The sequence below is a fragment of the Mchenga conophoros genome, linkage group LG23, assembly GCF_057382185.1.
Source record: "Mchenga conophoros isolate Kocher_MC1m ecotype Shallow Benthic linkage group LG23, M_conophoros_male_GT1.1, whole genome shotgun sequence".
In the NCBI taxonomy this organism is placed as follows: Eukaryota; Metazoa; Chordata; class Actinopteri; order Cichliformes; family Cichlidae; genus Mchenga; species Mchenga conophoros.
The window spans coordinates 39,931,166-39,946,348 of NC_140547.1; the positions used below are offsets into that span (position 1 = coordinate 39,931,166).

At 45.3% G+C, this 15,183-nt stretch overlaps 1 protein-coding gene across 2 annotated transcripts in view; it reads left to right on the forward strand.

Annotated features, from left to right (window-relative positions):
* nrp2a (neuropilin 2a) overlaps positions 1 to 13,136 on the forward strand; it is a 59,320-nt gene extending 46,184 nt beyond the window's left edge. Inside the window, exons 14-18 of one of the 2 annotated variants that reach the window (XM_085263853.1) lie at positions 2,937 to 3,202; positions 4,663 to 4,759; positions 6,355 to 6,387; positions 11,346 to 11,396; positions 12,054 to 13,136. In XM_085263853.1, the coding sequence (XP_085119979.1) occupies positions 2,937 to 3,202; positions 4,663 to 4,759; positions 6,355 to 6,387; positions 11,346 to 11,396; positions 12,054 to 12,358 (752 nt within the window). In that variant the 3' untranslated portion in view covers positions 12,359 to 13,136. Of the gene's footprint in view, positions 1 to 2,936; positions 3,203 to 4,662; positions 4,760 to 6,354; positions 6,388 to 8,322; positions 9,176 to 11,345; positions 11,397 to 12,053 lie in introns of those variants that run through there. The other variant, XM_085263854.1, reaches the window with a different exon arrangement.
* The last annotated feature ends 2,047 nt before the right edge of the window (positions 13,137 to 15,183 follow it).

Consider the following 15,183-nt stretch of genomic DNA (forward strand, 5'->3'; position numbering starts at 1 on the left):
TTTTTATTGTGGGGTATCAGCTTTTATGTATGCAGCTGCAAGCAGACTTCTACTTGGGTGCAGAAATTGCACAAGCATGCCGTTTATTCCATCAACTTCCTCGGGTCTAGACAAGACTGCATTTTCTATAATTAAATGGAGTCATTCTCCTTCTGAATCTTCATTGAGTCCCCCCTTTTTCAATTTGATTAAAATAATTCCTTAAATTGAAACCAGTCTAATTTGTCAGCGACGCCGTGCGCCAGCCACGCCGCTCTTTCCGAGTGAATGAGAATGAAAATGAACTGAGGGAATCAGAGGGAGAACAGCCTCCACGGAAAGCGCACACAGCCTCGCATGTGACATGCAGAGGCTCACCTCTGCGTGTCAGAATGAAGTGTCGGCAGGAAGGGGTTAAGACCGAGCGGCTCCAATTAAGTTCAGAGCAGGAGATTCCAAAGACGAGTGGTTATCCCCAGTCGTCCTTTACTGCCCCGCAATTACCTCAGGCACGTCCCACATGATGCTGTGTAGACTTCCATTTACTTAGGCATTCCTTGAAGAAATAATTATTCATTTTCCTCTTACGCATACCCACAGATCAAAAGTCCAGCATTTGGCAGGTTGTTAAAAGGTACAGAAGAGGTTTCCTGCTGGGTTTCTTTTTTTTGCACTATTTATAATTTTTCAGGGTAAGGGATCGTTATCCCAAGATTGTTTTAAAATTCATTGGTCTCGAGCAAGTCTCCATGAAAGATTTAGCATTTCTGCAGCTGGAGAAAATTAAACAAGAGGTCCAGTCTCCCTCCCCCTACACACACACACACACACACACACACACCCAACCTGCTTCAGTGATGTCACCTCGGTCATGTTCAGGAGGACAGCAGATCTCGTGGCAAAAAGGAGGAAATGTTCTTGAAGCGTGACCTCTTCAGGTCATAAAAAATCTATGACGGGGGGGGCTTCAAAGCGGCTTCTTTCATTAGACAGGCCGTGGTGGCTTTCATGCCTGAAGTATCATTTCCAGCCATTTTGACACGCCGCCCGAGCCTTTGATTTTCCCACGGGGGTCAAAGGTCACGATATCCCAGCCAGCCTGCAGGATCTTTATTTCGCCCCTATCAAATCACTGTTGTAATCCTCTACAGAATTCCCTCACCTCTCCCAGAAACCACAAACTCATCACCTCTTGACCTCACACCTGACACCAGTCATAGTAACAGTAATAACACACAATCCTAGAAATAGCCACCATCTACTCTAATACTAAATCAGACTTCCTAGTTTATCATGCTAGTACCAGTGTGATAAACTGGGCTTTGTAGACTGAATCATTGTTTTCCTCATGCCAGCAGCAGACCTCTGTGAAATAGATTAATAATGCTCTCTTTTTGCTGTGTCCGGCGTGGCAGCCTCGATTATGAGGCGTCTGCTGAACAAGAGGCACAACAATGGACGGGGGGGGGGGCAACAGACTCCACTTCAATGCGAGGCGATGAGAATGGAGGAAGCTTTGGTGCGCACATTGAAATAAGTCATCCTCTCCAGTTGTATGCATATATATATATATATATATATATATATATTTCCTACAGTGACACATACACATTCATTCAAAGCTGCAGAGGGCCAAGGGACACACTGTCACACGCTGTCTTAGGTGTCACACACAGGCGACTGCGACACATGGCGGGCAGAGGGGAGCTGTCAACTAGGAAGAAGATTTATCCCCCCCAGATACTTCCAGTGTGATCTGCTGGACACACGGAGCAAAAAAAGGCTCACTCACTTAGTCACTCAGCGAACCTGAGTGCGGTGGCAGTGGATGCTACTGCACGCCGATTGAAACTTCTTACTCTTGTGGTAGTTTTTCTCTCGCCTATAAAACAGAAAGGCGCTTAATTGCTGGAACACATATACACACAGGCACCAACACACACAGACACACACACAGTTGTTCTTGATAAAGCAGGTGATTTAATCTGCAGATTGTTGATATTGGACTCTTTCCCACCGGGCCCACTTAAGAAATTCCTCAGCAGACACCTCACCGAGCCGCTCTCTCACACGTACGCGGGCATGCACAATGCAATCTGTGCTTCTCGTTCACACAGGCAGTCACTCATACATGCGGTCTCTCACAATGGAATTCGTGTCGCTTTCCAATTTGCAAACTAAACATCCTCTGGTGTAAACAAGTGGAGGGGGATGCATTTCTGTTGGACTTTTCCGTTGGTTAAGTCATTTACCTGAAAGGGAATGAAGAAAAAAACGCCTCAAGGGTCTTGGCTGGAGTTCTGCTAGCACTCGGTGTATGAACGACGCTCTCAGTGGACCTATTCTTCTCTGTGTTTATATTTGTCACATCCCTATTGTTTGGTATGACTATTGTGCTGTGGTGATCCCATTCCTGTTAGCAACTGGTGATTAGTGTCTCGGGTTTTTTTTTTTTTTGAACAGTCATGTTGGAAATGTCTAACCGTGTGAAAAGCCATTATGTACATGTGTGCATGTCTATATATGTGTCTAAGTCATGATTAACGACGATAATTCTCTCACTGTACGCACACACGATTCCCTTGTGTATGCGCTCCGTGTTTGCCGCACAGACTAACTGCAGCAGCATCCATTTACAGTGAATATCAAAACTCTACACAACCATTCATTTTCTATTTTTATTGCCTCGAGGCCTGAATGAAAATCCATTAAATCAGACTTCTGTTTATTTATTTTTTTCATTTTCATTTGACTGCAGTAACCAGCGAACTCAAGGTTAAAACAAAACCCTGCTCACTTTCGGTAATGTGGAGAGAATGCAGAAAGGGCTCAGTTTCACATTTTTGCTGTGAAATTGCTGTGAACAGGAATGTGCATGTGGCAACTTTTATATCCCATTTTGGTCCGAGTTAGAAAAATTCATGCTCTATCTTTTCTCATATCTCTTTCCCTTCCAGAGCTCAACAGCTATCTGTACATAGACGCAAGCCTAAAGACTGAGCAGCAGCGAGCTCGGCTCTTGAGCCCCGTGTTGACCGCCGACACTGGGCCCCTGTGTCTAGTCTTCTCTTACCAGATATCGGGGGAGGCCCAGGGCCACCTTAGGGTCCTGGTACAGGACGCCCACTTTGAAGAGACGGTCCTGTGGACACTAACAGACGATCAGGGCCCCGTCTGGAAGGAGGGTCGGACCATACTACCTCGATCTCCTAAAAGCGTCCAGGTAGTGGTTAAACTCTGTGTGCTCATAAAATAAATACTTAAAAAGAAGGCAAATGGGAGATGAAAGAATCAAGCTTCTTACCAGTATTATTGAGTTATATACGAATCAGGCTTTGTAATCTTGAGTTAGACATTTTAATTACATGCTACCCAGGAAGGGAAAACATTTCTGTTGTAGTTTTATTAGAGTAGGCTGTTAATATTTTCAATCTTAAACACCCCCAAAGCTACATTATATGCGCTCACCACCACCTACATGTCAAAATCTGTTAACTTGAACTTATTTTAAACTTTCAGGCAGGCTCTTAGCCATTTCATTCAGCCATGTTAAGACTTCAGCTTCAGCTGTTTACCCAAGATTTTTAGCTTAAGTGTTCAAACATTTATCCACAACTTTTATCTGCTACTCTAGTTACAGTTCCCCATCATACTTAATCATCATGTTTAGCTAACAGTAACTTTGCTAGCTATTTCAGCTCTATTGCAGGTGTTTTAGCTAACAAGTTTTAGCTAAGGTTTTCACAAACCGTTTCAACAGATTAGCCATAACTTAGACAACAATTTCTACTGTACTTAATATTTTTAGCTAGCATACAATTTAAAAATTTTTTTTCGACCGTTAGCGATCGCACCCATTTCTTTTGGTGGTAGGTTTTTTTGTACTGCTTAGCTGCTAATTGTTGTTTTACTGTTAAGAGTTTTTCCTAAATCTAAATAAAGTTTACTTACTTGGGTACTGACTTAGCTTACCAGGTTTAGCATGTGACCCATGTGCTCTAAAGCTATTCCAGAGTTTTAAGTCTGTCTTGAGGACGGTTCAGTTCCCAGTATACCCGGCCTGTTGGCCACATCATGCATTGCTATTATTTTTTATCACACAGCTGCTTCCATTCATGCTCGCCATGGTAGCCGCTGCAGTATTGTTCTCAGCTACAGGTGTACACGCCAGTAGCACAACACTCCAAGTATAAAAGGGCCATGACTGTGTGTCTTCCCCTTGCTTCTTGTAGTTCAGCTGCCCATGTGACGCTTCTTCTAAAGCTAAAGTACGCACTTGTACTTGTAGCAGAGCCTATGACAGTATCAGTTTTAAGCTCTGTGTCACTTTAGGCCACATTTGAAATAAAGTACGCTGTAGTGTCCCTCTGGCTGTGGGACTGTTTGGAAGTTGGCTGTGCATTTGTCAGAGACATCACAAGCAGTTAATGTTCTCATAAAAAAGTAAGTGGGAGATGGTTGCAGAGCAGGGAGGATGATTGCAAGTGTTGAGTGCAACTTTGAAATCGCAGGCACCGTATTAAGTTTTTATCCTATTTCTCCTCCTCCTGCTGCTGTCCCCATTTTCAATGTGCCTCCACCCCCCATCCTGTCATCCGTCTTCCTCTTCCTCTCACTTCTTTTTCCTTCAACTTTTCCCTCCTCCTCTTCCTCTTCATCCTTCCTTTTTTTCGGCTGTGGTAGGTTGTGATGGAGGGTTACTTTGTGCACGGCACCAGAGGGCACATCTGGATAGACAACATCCACATCAGCTCGAGCACCCCACTGACGGAGTGTACACGTAAGTCGCACATATGCTTTGTTTCTTTATTTTTGCTTCTTCTTGCCAAAAATCTTTACAGATAAACACACACACACTCATGACACATTATCTCACCCTCCTATCAGTCTACTGCTCCCTACTACCACCTCGACTTTCAGTCGTAAGGTCCTTGAGCAGTGACACACATGAAGTGAGAAACACCAGCACCACCACACACCAATCCTTCACTCGCCCTCCCATCCCAGTTTCAGAGACAGCCTCTCCTCCAAAGAGCCCACCGAACACAGAGATGAAAGCAGGAAGAAGAGGGAGGGACAGCGTTTACTCCTCCACGAAAAAAGAAAGAAAGAAAAGAAACGAAGAATAGGAAAACTAGGCCATAAACGCCCCGTGGGCCCCGGCGATGCTAATCTATGTTTCATTAGATTTCTCTTCTCTTTCTCCCTCTATCTCTCCTGCGCTCCCTCCTCTGTCGTATTTGTAAACAGAGATTTTCCCGAGCCATCAAAGGGAATTACTAGACAGGCTGTTTCCCAAGTAAGTTTCTGGGTGCCTCGCACGAGCCGAGCTCCAGTGTAGCCTCCCTAATCTAGCCTGAGCAGGGGCTTCGGAGAGGGTGTTAAACAGATCAGAGACCAAGCCGGCGGTTCGGAGCCAAAAACCTGCAGTCATCACTTCTGACTGACGTCCAGTGTGCTTTGGAGCCGGACCACAGTGGGAACATGGCGGCGGGGGTGGGGTGGCAGAGTGTAACAGAGGGAAAGTGTGTGTGTCTATGTGTATGGCCAGTGTTTTTCTGTGTGTTTGTGTTGAGTCATTTTTATATGTCTGTGTGTGTCATGCGAGTCCTGAGAGAGTCTAAGCAGCACAGCAGCTTGGAAGGCAAAGATGATAGCCCAGCCCCCCTCCTGCTTCCCTGCTGCTGTGTTTCCTCCTTCCTCCCTTCCCTCTCCTCCTTTGCCACTCCCAGAGCATGCTGGGATGTTGCTTATCACCAAACACAGTTGAGTTTTTCACAGTACGTCGGCGTTCCCGCCAAAAGGCGCCAGTTCCCAAGTCGGACCCCCTGCTCCTTTACTCCCATTCTCTCTTTCTCAACCCCCACCCCCAGTCACACACACACACACACACACACACACACACACACACACACACACACACTGAGACACACACACACACACACACACATCATTTCTCTGTGTTTGCATTCCAGGCAATCAAAGTGAAGGTTCTGCTCTGTGCATTCACAGCCCGCTCCAGTTTTACTGGACGCTGCAGATAAACAACTTGAAATGTGTGAACTTTGCAAATGCAGACACACACATACGCCCATAGCCTATACACTATACACTCCCGTCTCAAATTCCTGGCAACCACAATATACTCTGTTTGAAACAGCGTTCTAGCAGAGAATCACTGTAAATGCCATAATTCATGTGCGTTATCTGAGGAATTAACTTAAAATTTCCTCAGGAGGAGTTTGATAGTCTTGTGACATTTGCGTGACATTTGGCTGACTTTTTCTCTTATATTTAAAGTTATCTAACAGCTGTCTCGCTCTCTCCCCCCTCTCTCTCTGCTCCTGTCTCCCGCCCGCCTCTCTATCCTCACAGAACCCTTCGCGGCTTTTCCTCCCGAAAATCCAGGTGAGTCTGACTTTGGTGTGAAGTCACTTCTCCTGTGGTCTTGCTTCCTGCCCGTCGGTATGCACTAGCCTGGGTTTCTTTTTTTGCTTGGTCTGAACCACTAAAAGAAAAACCAATTAGTCTAAATCACTCTTTTACACTGACAGCACAGAAGCCGAGTCTGCCACAGCTTTGTGATTCCAGACTTTTTAAAGCTGATTCGCCACGTCACCGGCAGCATGTAGACGTCTCAAAATGAGTACTAATGGCAAATATTCACCAAACACCAAATTAATTTTGATCAAATTTTAGTGAAGTTACAGGATAGATCGCTTCAGTAGCTCATTGTTTTACCTTGTCAGTTTTAGCAGAAACAAAGGATTGGTCTCAAAAGGAAAGACTGTACGTGCGAAGGAAGCCGAATCCGGCACGGCATAAGGAGTCATATTTGAAAAGGGCTACATATTCTCTGTTCTAGGCTTCCTGACACAGCCTGAAGGGTTTTAAATAACTGTCTGCCTCATGAAAAATATTTAGAGCATCCTAGGAGACCCTATGAGATTGATGTTAGTGTTTTGGCATCTCATAATGTCTTCCAATAAGATAAGAGCTAGGAGGCTTCAGTGCGAATGTGATGTGTGTGCATTTCTTCGGCTTTTCTACTCCTCTGACTTCACACACGCGCACACATATAGCACACGGTGTCTAACCCTTGACAAACACACACATTAATATCATCACACACACAACAGCGTCCCCAGTGGAAAGCAATCAGATAGAGTGACTGAGCAGCATCGAGCATGGGTGTCTCTGTCTCCTCTCCCTAAGTCAGCTCTGCCTAATGAGTGTGTGCAGTGTGAAGTAGCAGGAGCACGCACCATTTCCCCCTGTAATTATGTGACACGGTCCAAAAATCAGGATGTATTCAGCCCCGCTTCATTTTCCCTTTAGTTCAGTGTGACATCCTACATACAGCTTCTCCACATCAGCTTTGGAAAGAGCATGTGGGCTTCTTCTTCTTTTCTTTTTTTTAGTTTTTCCACTCTGTCTACAAGGGTTTGTTTTAGTAGACTTGGATAGAGGAGTAGAGGCCTCTTGGAAGCCGGTTAGCTGGTTCTTACCAAAAATTTGAGAATTGGGTGGGGGAGGGGGAACTCAATCCAGGAGCAGCAGAAGAGTAGAGGATCTGTGGAGATGGTCTCCGAGGAGACAGCTCTTTGGCTTGAGAAGGAGAGGACTGGCCAGGATGCTGATGCATGACAGACAAAAAACACACAAAAAAGGAAAATGAAAAACCAAGAACAGAGAACAGGATAAATTATGTACTCAAAACAAAATCTGACAACTCGAGCCAGCTAAATAACAAATCCCGGTCCAATATGAGCTCAGAGAGTGAGAGAGAGAGTGCGAGCTCTGGAACGCTGGATACCCGTGTGATGTTCCCGCTGATCCTTGCATGGTTCTGAGATGATATCAAGGAGCTGTTTGTGACTTCCTGTGCCAGTGTGAAACAGGAAGAGGAAGCTCCTTAAGTCAATGTGTGTGCGTGCTTTTATGACTAATTATTTTGGCTTTCGTTTCACACCAAGAAATCTCACTGGAGCTTTGTTTAAAAAAAATAAATAAAGAAATAAAAGAAATAAATCGCTTGCATTGCACTTGATTGGATCCAACTATTGGAGCGATTTCAAACCAAATCTCTTGACGATCTTGGTGTGAAAACTTGTCCTCCAATTGCAACCCAAGCTACGTGACAGAGATGGATGCATTTCTTTCTTTCTTTTCTGGCCTTGGAGATGTCTTTCTTTCTTTCTTTTTGCAACTGGCATGCTTGTGCATGCTCACACGAGGTGCACGAACAGGGATAGAATCAGACGAATTCAGTGTTAAAAAGTGAAAAACAAGTGCCACTCCTCTCTTTTCCCGCTGGCCAATTATTCTGTATCTCTCCACCAGGGGGAGGCGTTCCTGTGCCTCCCTTGCCCATCCACTGGTATTACATTATGGCTGCCGGGGGTGCCCTCCTTCTCCTGGCAGCGGCCATCTTGGTCAGAGCACTCTGTTGCTGTCGACAACACCTGGCCACCAAGAAGAGCCAACTGTCTGTGGCCTATCACAGCTCTTCGCAGTGCTTCCAGTACTCTAACTGGTCCTCCAGTATGGCCACCCCCGGGGTGGAGCCGGTCCTGACGGTGAGGTTGGACAGCCGGGACCGACACCGTACCCTCTGCTAAAAGCGAAGCGCTTATAAGCTGCACTGTATTCGTCAGAGGACGACGCCGACCGGCGATGGCAGTGAGAGTCGTGGCGCAGCAAGATCGACGAACCCTCACTTGCTTTAGTTTACAGCCCCCAGCGGTGATGATGACGACAAAGACATTGTCCTAAATTGCTGAGTGATATTTTTTTTTTTTTTTTTGGCAAAGGAAACACTGTGGCCTCTCTCTCTCACACATGCACGCTCTCTAATGGATGTAGCTTCGGTTGCTGTTTTTCCTTCCCTGTTCCATTAAGGAGTTTTGCTGTTGACATTTCACACTATGCTGCTCCTGATGAGAGAACTGAAGACTGAGTAAGTTATTTGTCTGAACAGCTTGATTTGGACCATTGAGTACCGTCTGGCTCCTCATAACCCCAACGGTCCTTCTGGAATGACCCCAACGTGGACACACACACAGGCATGCGAGGGGGAAGAGGACGGGGAGGGGATTTTGAGCTGGTTCCGCTGCAAGGAGCCAGCCAGAGCTGCCAAACCACGAGGCTAAAACAAGACCCCAGAGACACAAGGAACCCTGCAGTGCTGAGAGAGGGAGAGACGGGGGGGGGGGGGGGGGGGGGGGGAGAAAACTGTGCTAGCTGTGGAAATGATCTGGCAAGGCCCAGAAAATGAAGCTCTTGGTATCTCTGTAATAACACAACCACAGGATAGTTGCAATATGAGTTGTGCCAATAGCGAGGGTGTTTGTAAAAGAACAGAAATGGGATGTGTGGAGGGGGGGGGGGGGGGGGGGGGTCCATTGTCCTTTTCAACAAAGCATGTGCACATTTACAAAAAAAACCCTCACAAAAATACAAAACAAAGGAATGCAAATCCATCATACTTAAAAAGTCCTGCATCGCAAACGGAGTTAACCAGCTCCGTTTGATTGAACGTCTCATCTTTCTCTCGATAAAGGCATCAGTCAGTGATGGATGCGGCCGTCTTCAGTGTTTCAGTGTTTCATCTTGAATCTCTTGTGTAATAAAGCACGTTGTACCACTCCCATTCATGCTTCATACCACCCACTCCAGTTGTTCTCCGTGTCTTTGAGCCGCCCAGATGAAAGCCGTGCCTGAGCCGAGCCTTGTCGTGTTTTCCAGTGTGAATATGTGCTTGTTGTTTTTAGGGTTGTAAATAGACACATCTGTCTGCCATCGCCGCTTCGATCCTTGATTTACGCTCCTACAAATCCCACAATGCCGCCGGACCAGCTGGAAGCCATAAGCGAAGTGTTTTTGCCTTATGTGTTCATCCTTGAGAGGAATCCGAGATATTACAAAAACCAGAGCAGAGAGTTTCAGCCATTCAGGGTTGGGTTTTTTTTTCCCTTTTTAGTGCCATTATTGGCCGGTGACATAAAATAAGACACAGCTAATGCACTTCTCGCTAATATTTAACACATATGGGCTCTAAAAACCCATTTTTATCGTGTAATTGTCACCGAGATAGACACACTAGCGGCAATTTCTCTCTCATCAGTTGGTACAGAGGTGATGAGATCTGACACGAGCTCAATTTAACACCCTGGATTGAATGAAATTGAGGTCTTCACTCTGTAGCTTAACGGGGCGTGCTTTCCCTGGTTTGTCACTGCTGCAAAAATCCATCACCTACAAGCCCGCAGCTCAGCAGAAATGCACCTCAATTTGTTGTCACAATTTAGAAGCTGCACTTTTTTCTGGCACACTTTGCCCATGTGCTTTTAAATCAACTTGGGGGGAGGAGGGACCGGACACCCTACTCGAGCCATCTCAACACCATTATGCTTCCAAGCCTCTAATAGTCGTAATTAGTTAATGGACAGATAGCATTTATTAGGTCTGCGGTAAGCACTTTTCCCTCCCATCAACCGCACCTCGATCGCCCAATCCCCTGCCAACTACCAGTTGCCCTGGAAACAGTATTAATAATGCCGGTGGCCATCAGAGACCAGCAGATCTAGACGTGTGCCTTGCCAAGCAGCTACTCCCACTCCTGACTGCTCGCCAAGAGCAAGCGAGCCCAAACATACACTCACATGTGCGGACACAAATGTGCACAAAGTTAAAAGAAAACCCACCTAAAGTAGAAGTACTCTCAGGCTATTGGGCTCGAATAAAGTGCTGGGAGGGAGGGCTTGCCACAATTCAGACACTCACATCCACGTCAATTTTCAGTTCACACCACCTGGCAGACCTGTTACTTTCACACAAAGCACTGTCACGAGCAACTGCTGACATTTTGTCTCCATTATTTTTCTCTTCTTTGATGATCTAATGCACCGGTCGAACAGTAATGATGATTTCAGCAGCGATAATGACGGGAATTGTTAATGATTTGATGACATGTTTGCATTGTTATTCACACTGAATGAGCAGTCTTACACCATCGATATACCATGTGATGACTGTGTGTTTGACAGGAATGTATCTTAATGATCTTTATTATTAATAAAGTCGTATTTTTCTATTTATAAGTGTGTGTATGAGTATAAATGTGTAATATCAAAATTAGCAGCAAATATAAAGCAGTTAACGGTATGCAAAGGGTTGCTGTTATTTCTGGTGATTGTGTAAAAAGACACTGAACTCGAGTTAGGCACTTGGCGAGCATTTAAAGGAAACCTTGCAGAGGCAAATGCAGAGGCATGTTTTTGTTTATTTGTTGTAATTACAGCTAGAATTATGCGTAAATCGGATTGGTGTTTAAAGTCGGTGTGTCCTGTGCTTCTGTCTGATAGTTAAGGGACCAGGTGGCGATGGACGAATTTACGGTGGCCCGCTAGGTGGAGGTAAGACACGGAGCTCACACCAGTACCTTTTTGTCATTTCTATAAAGTACTTTTATAAATTATAAAGAACATTTCTGTAAGTTATCTCCCTTGTGGCAGATGGCTATACCTGGTTCTGATGGAGGTTTCTTCCTGTTAAAAGGGAGTTTTTCCTTCCCACTGTTGCCAATTGCTTGCTCATAGGGGGTCGTCCAATTCTAGAGGTTTTCTCTGAATTTTTGTAGGGTCCATACCTTACAATATAACGTGCCTTGAGGCAACTGTTGTTTTGATATTAAATGGCACTACATAAATGAAAATTGAATTGAATTACCTCTGTTCGGACTTTAGTTTCTGTTTGTAAACGAGTCTTCTACTCACAACAATTCATGACTTTAGTGATGTTTGATACAATCTTTTCTCTTTAGTAAGTCAAAAACATCGCAAAAGATCAGGTAGGGTCAGAAAGTCAAGTTTACCTGCACTCCTGACAGATCACTTGATCTCATTAACAGCAGTTTACCTGTAATTGTAAAATCTCGTATTTACGTTGATTTTTCCAAGCCACTTTGCAACCCACCTCCCCATGTCATGTATATCATCATTAACTGTAGCAATAACAGGTTTATACAACCACTCCTTGCCTGTCATCATACTAACCTCCCGTTTTTGTCACAGGTTTACAGTTCCCAGAGAGGAACACGCCATCACCGTCATCCGAGCCTCCAGTCACGCGTGTCTCAGAAAAGGACAACTCGTGGCTGTACACCCTTGACCCCATACTGGTCACAATCATCGTCATGAGCTCTCTGGGCGTCCTGCTCGGAGCGGTGTGCGCCGGCCTCCTGCTGTACTGCACCTGCTCCTACAGCGGCCTGTCGTCCCGCTCCTCCACCACCCTGGAGAACTACAACTTCGAACTCTACGACGGCCTCAAGCACAAGGTCAAACTCAACCAACAGCGCTGCTGCACCGAGGCGTGAGAAAGAAAAGGCGATTCGAAAAGGAAAAGGAAGATGGAAAGAAAGAGAGGGATGACAGTCACCCTGTGAAAACCTCCCGCTATCTTCTTCATTTTGCTTCAGTTCACTTTATTCCTCAGCAGCGCAGATCCCAGGATGCACAGGCAACAAGAAAGCCACTTTCGAGCTCAAACGAGAACTTGTTTTCCTGTTTCGGAAAGCATTGCACAGTCCAGTATTGGTAGTTCTATGGCAAAATGAACCACTGAGTAAAAAACTGATGGACTGTTCCGTTCTGGGCCTAAAAAGTAAATATCTACACATATCAAGTACAGATTCTTGGTCCACCAACAGAGAAACGTTTATAGATGCATCATAGATTTGTATGAGGTCTAGTTTTGAAAGTGGATACTGTAAACTACACAAACAGCGAGGCAGACACATCGTGTTGGAAAGGTGGTAGGTTAGGAACGTGCTTAGAAAGCGTCTTTTTTTCTTTTGTTTTTTGGATCACGTGTGAACACAGTGGCCTAGAAGTTAGCTCCTTGGTGTGGACCGTTGGCTCCTTTGTTCTCTACGTATCAGCCTCAGTTATCCTCTTAGTTCCTGACAGTCTGTGGTCTATTTAGTCACCGACGCCCCTCGAGTTTGTCTCACTGCTCAATCACTTTCTGTTTTAATGTTTTAGTTCTGGCCTGTTACCCAGTCTGGCAGATATGTTTTGTTTTTTGTTTTTTTAATGAAGCAAAGGAAGTGTGTGTGTGTGTGTGTGTGTGTGTGTGTGTGTGTGTGTGTGGGGAGGGGGGAGGGGGGCTTTTTAACACATTATTTTACTGGCAGAGATGTTCTTGTTAGATTTAGTTTAGTCCTGTCAAAGAGAAGGTCACGTTTACATTGCGGTTAATGGTAAAAGGTCAAGGAGCTTTGGTTGGTGCAACCTATGGATTGCTGGTAAGAGTGTGAAGCACTGTAGAAAGAGAAGGAAAGAGAGACTATAAGAGACTATGACTGACAGCGCACTAAAAAAAAAATCCCCTGCCTCTCCCTCGTAGGGGCGATGTTCTCTCTTTCACGAGTACAAGACAAAAAAAAAGCAAATGGGATCAAAAACAAATGCAGTCAGACACAGCTCTTCTCAATCGACTGACTGACTGTGTGCCCGGACACACAACAACGCCTTAAAAGCAAACTGTTGGTGGAAATGTTGAAAAAAGGAACGTTGAGGAGACATCGAGACCAGAGAGGAGGATCTCTCTCGCTCTCTTTTACACGTGGACCTCAAAAGCCATGATTTAAAGGACCTATCCCCTCTTTTTTCCCGCCACCCACCTCCCCCACCGACACATACCAACACCGGAACCCCCGTCCCACCTCAACTTACTGGCTAGTCGTGGCCTATTTTGTGATTAATTTTTTTGTGCGTGTGTTAATTTTTACTGTTGCAGCATTTTTTTTTTAAACAGTTTAAAAAGGTCTTGTCGCACATGCTTGGATTGGACTTGTAAGCCATGAGAAGAAGGGAGTGAAGGCCTTTAAAATTCCCCGTCCACGGACACAAACATCCACGCACTTCCCTTGTATATACGGATGTATATACAGAACACAAATACACGTCTTTCCTCTCTGAAAAACTCGAGAAACTTTGGACATGCGCGCACACCGAGAGTATGGCAGAATCTAGAAATTAAAGGGAACGATGGCTTCTCACACTTTCGCACTCAGCATCACATCCCATCCACCCTTACTCGCTGTCTCTTTCTCTCTCTCCTCTGAGGCCCACATCTCTGGACCCCCACTGACTCTTTTCAAAGTGCCTTGGAGCCTCGGGGATCCAGCTTGCCTTTGGAGCCAGTATCAGATACAGTAAGTTGAGACTGCCAGCGACAGTCACAGCGCCCCCTTCAGCCCGGGGGGACCAAATGAAACACACAGAAAGACAGGACCCCCCCCGACAAACACACACACAAACACATACACCCCTAACCCTTCGCACTGCTAGGACTGCTGTTGTTGTTGTTTTAAAGGGGTCTTTGTACAGAAATGCTCTTTTTATGATTGTTATTATAATTATTGTTATGATTATTTAATAAAGGATTTATACCATAACGAATAAACTGATGATTTCTTTAACTCTGACGCGTTTTTACATTTTTTTGTCGAAATCTTGGCATGAGCACCGGAATGCTCGTGGCCACAACTTGATGCTTCCTGTCCAATTACTTCCTGCAAACTCCCTCTCAGACTTGGAGCCAAAACTTTCACTTTTAATTGCAAAAGGAGTACACGCAAGGAGCAACACACACAAACTCGTGTTCTTGCTCTCTATTTCTGCCACACACAAACACACACACATAATACTGTGTTGTCAGCCTGCTACACTTGGCCTCTAATCTCCCCATGATGTCCCATTAGTCTGGACCTCTGGTGGCCCTCATTTAGGAGCTCCAACATCAAAGCTTTGAAGTGCCCGGTGTCTCAGCCACACACGCGCGCGCGCACACACACACACAGACTCATACAGTACACATGCAATTACTTTGTTTCTCTTTTATACAGCTTGCTGAGGCTCCCACACACGGTTCCATTTATCTACATAAGCTTTCTTCACCTAAATGCAAGCCCTGTTAGCAAACGCAGTTTCCGATCCAGAAGGAGATATGTTTGACTTGTCTAGGCCTCGTGGGTGCGTGTGGTAAGGGAGCCAAAGTGGTCCAAATTTTATACAGGGGGCGGGGCAAACTTGGATAAATGAAAATGCTGCTCCTGAAATGTGTTTTTCCCTCGTCCGAGCTCATTGCAGTCGCACCTTATTAATTACAGCCGTGCTTAATACAAGCTGGAGTTTT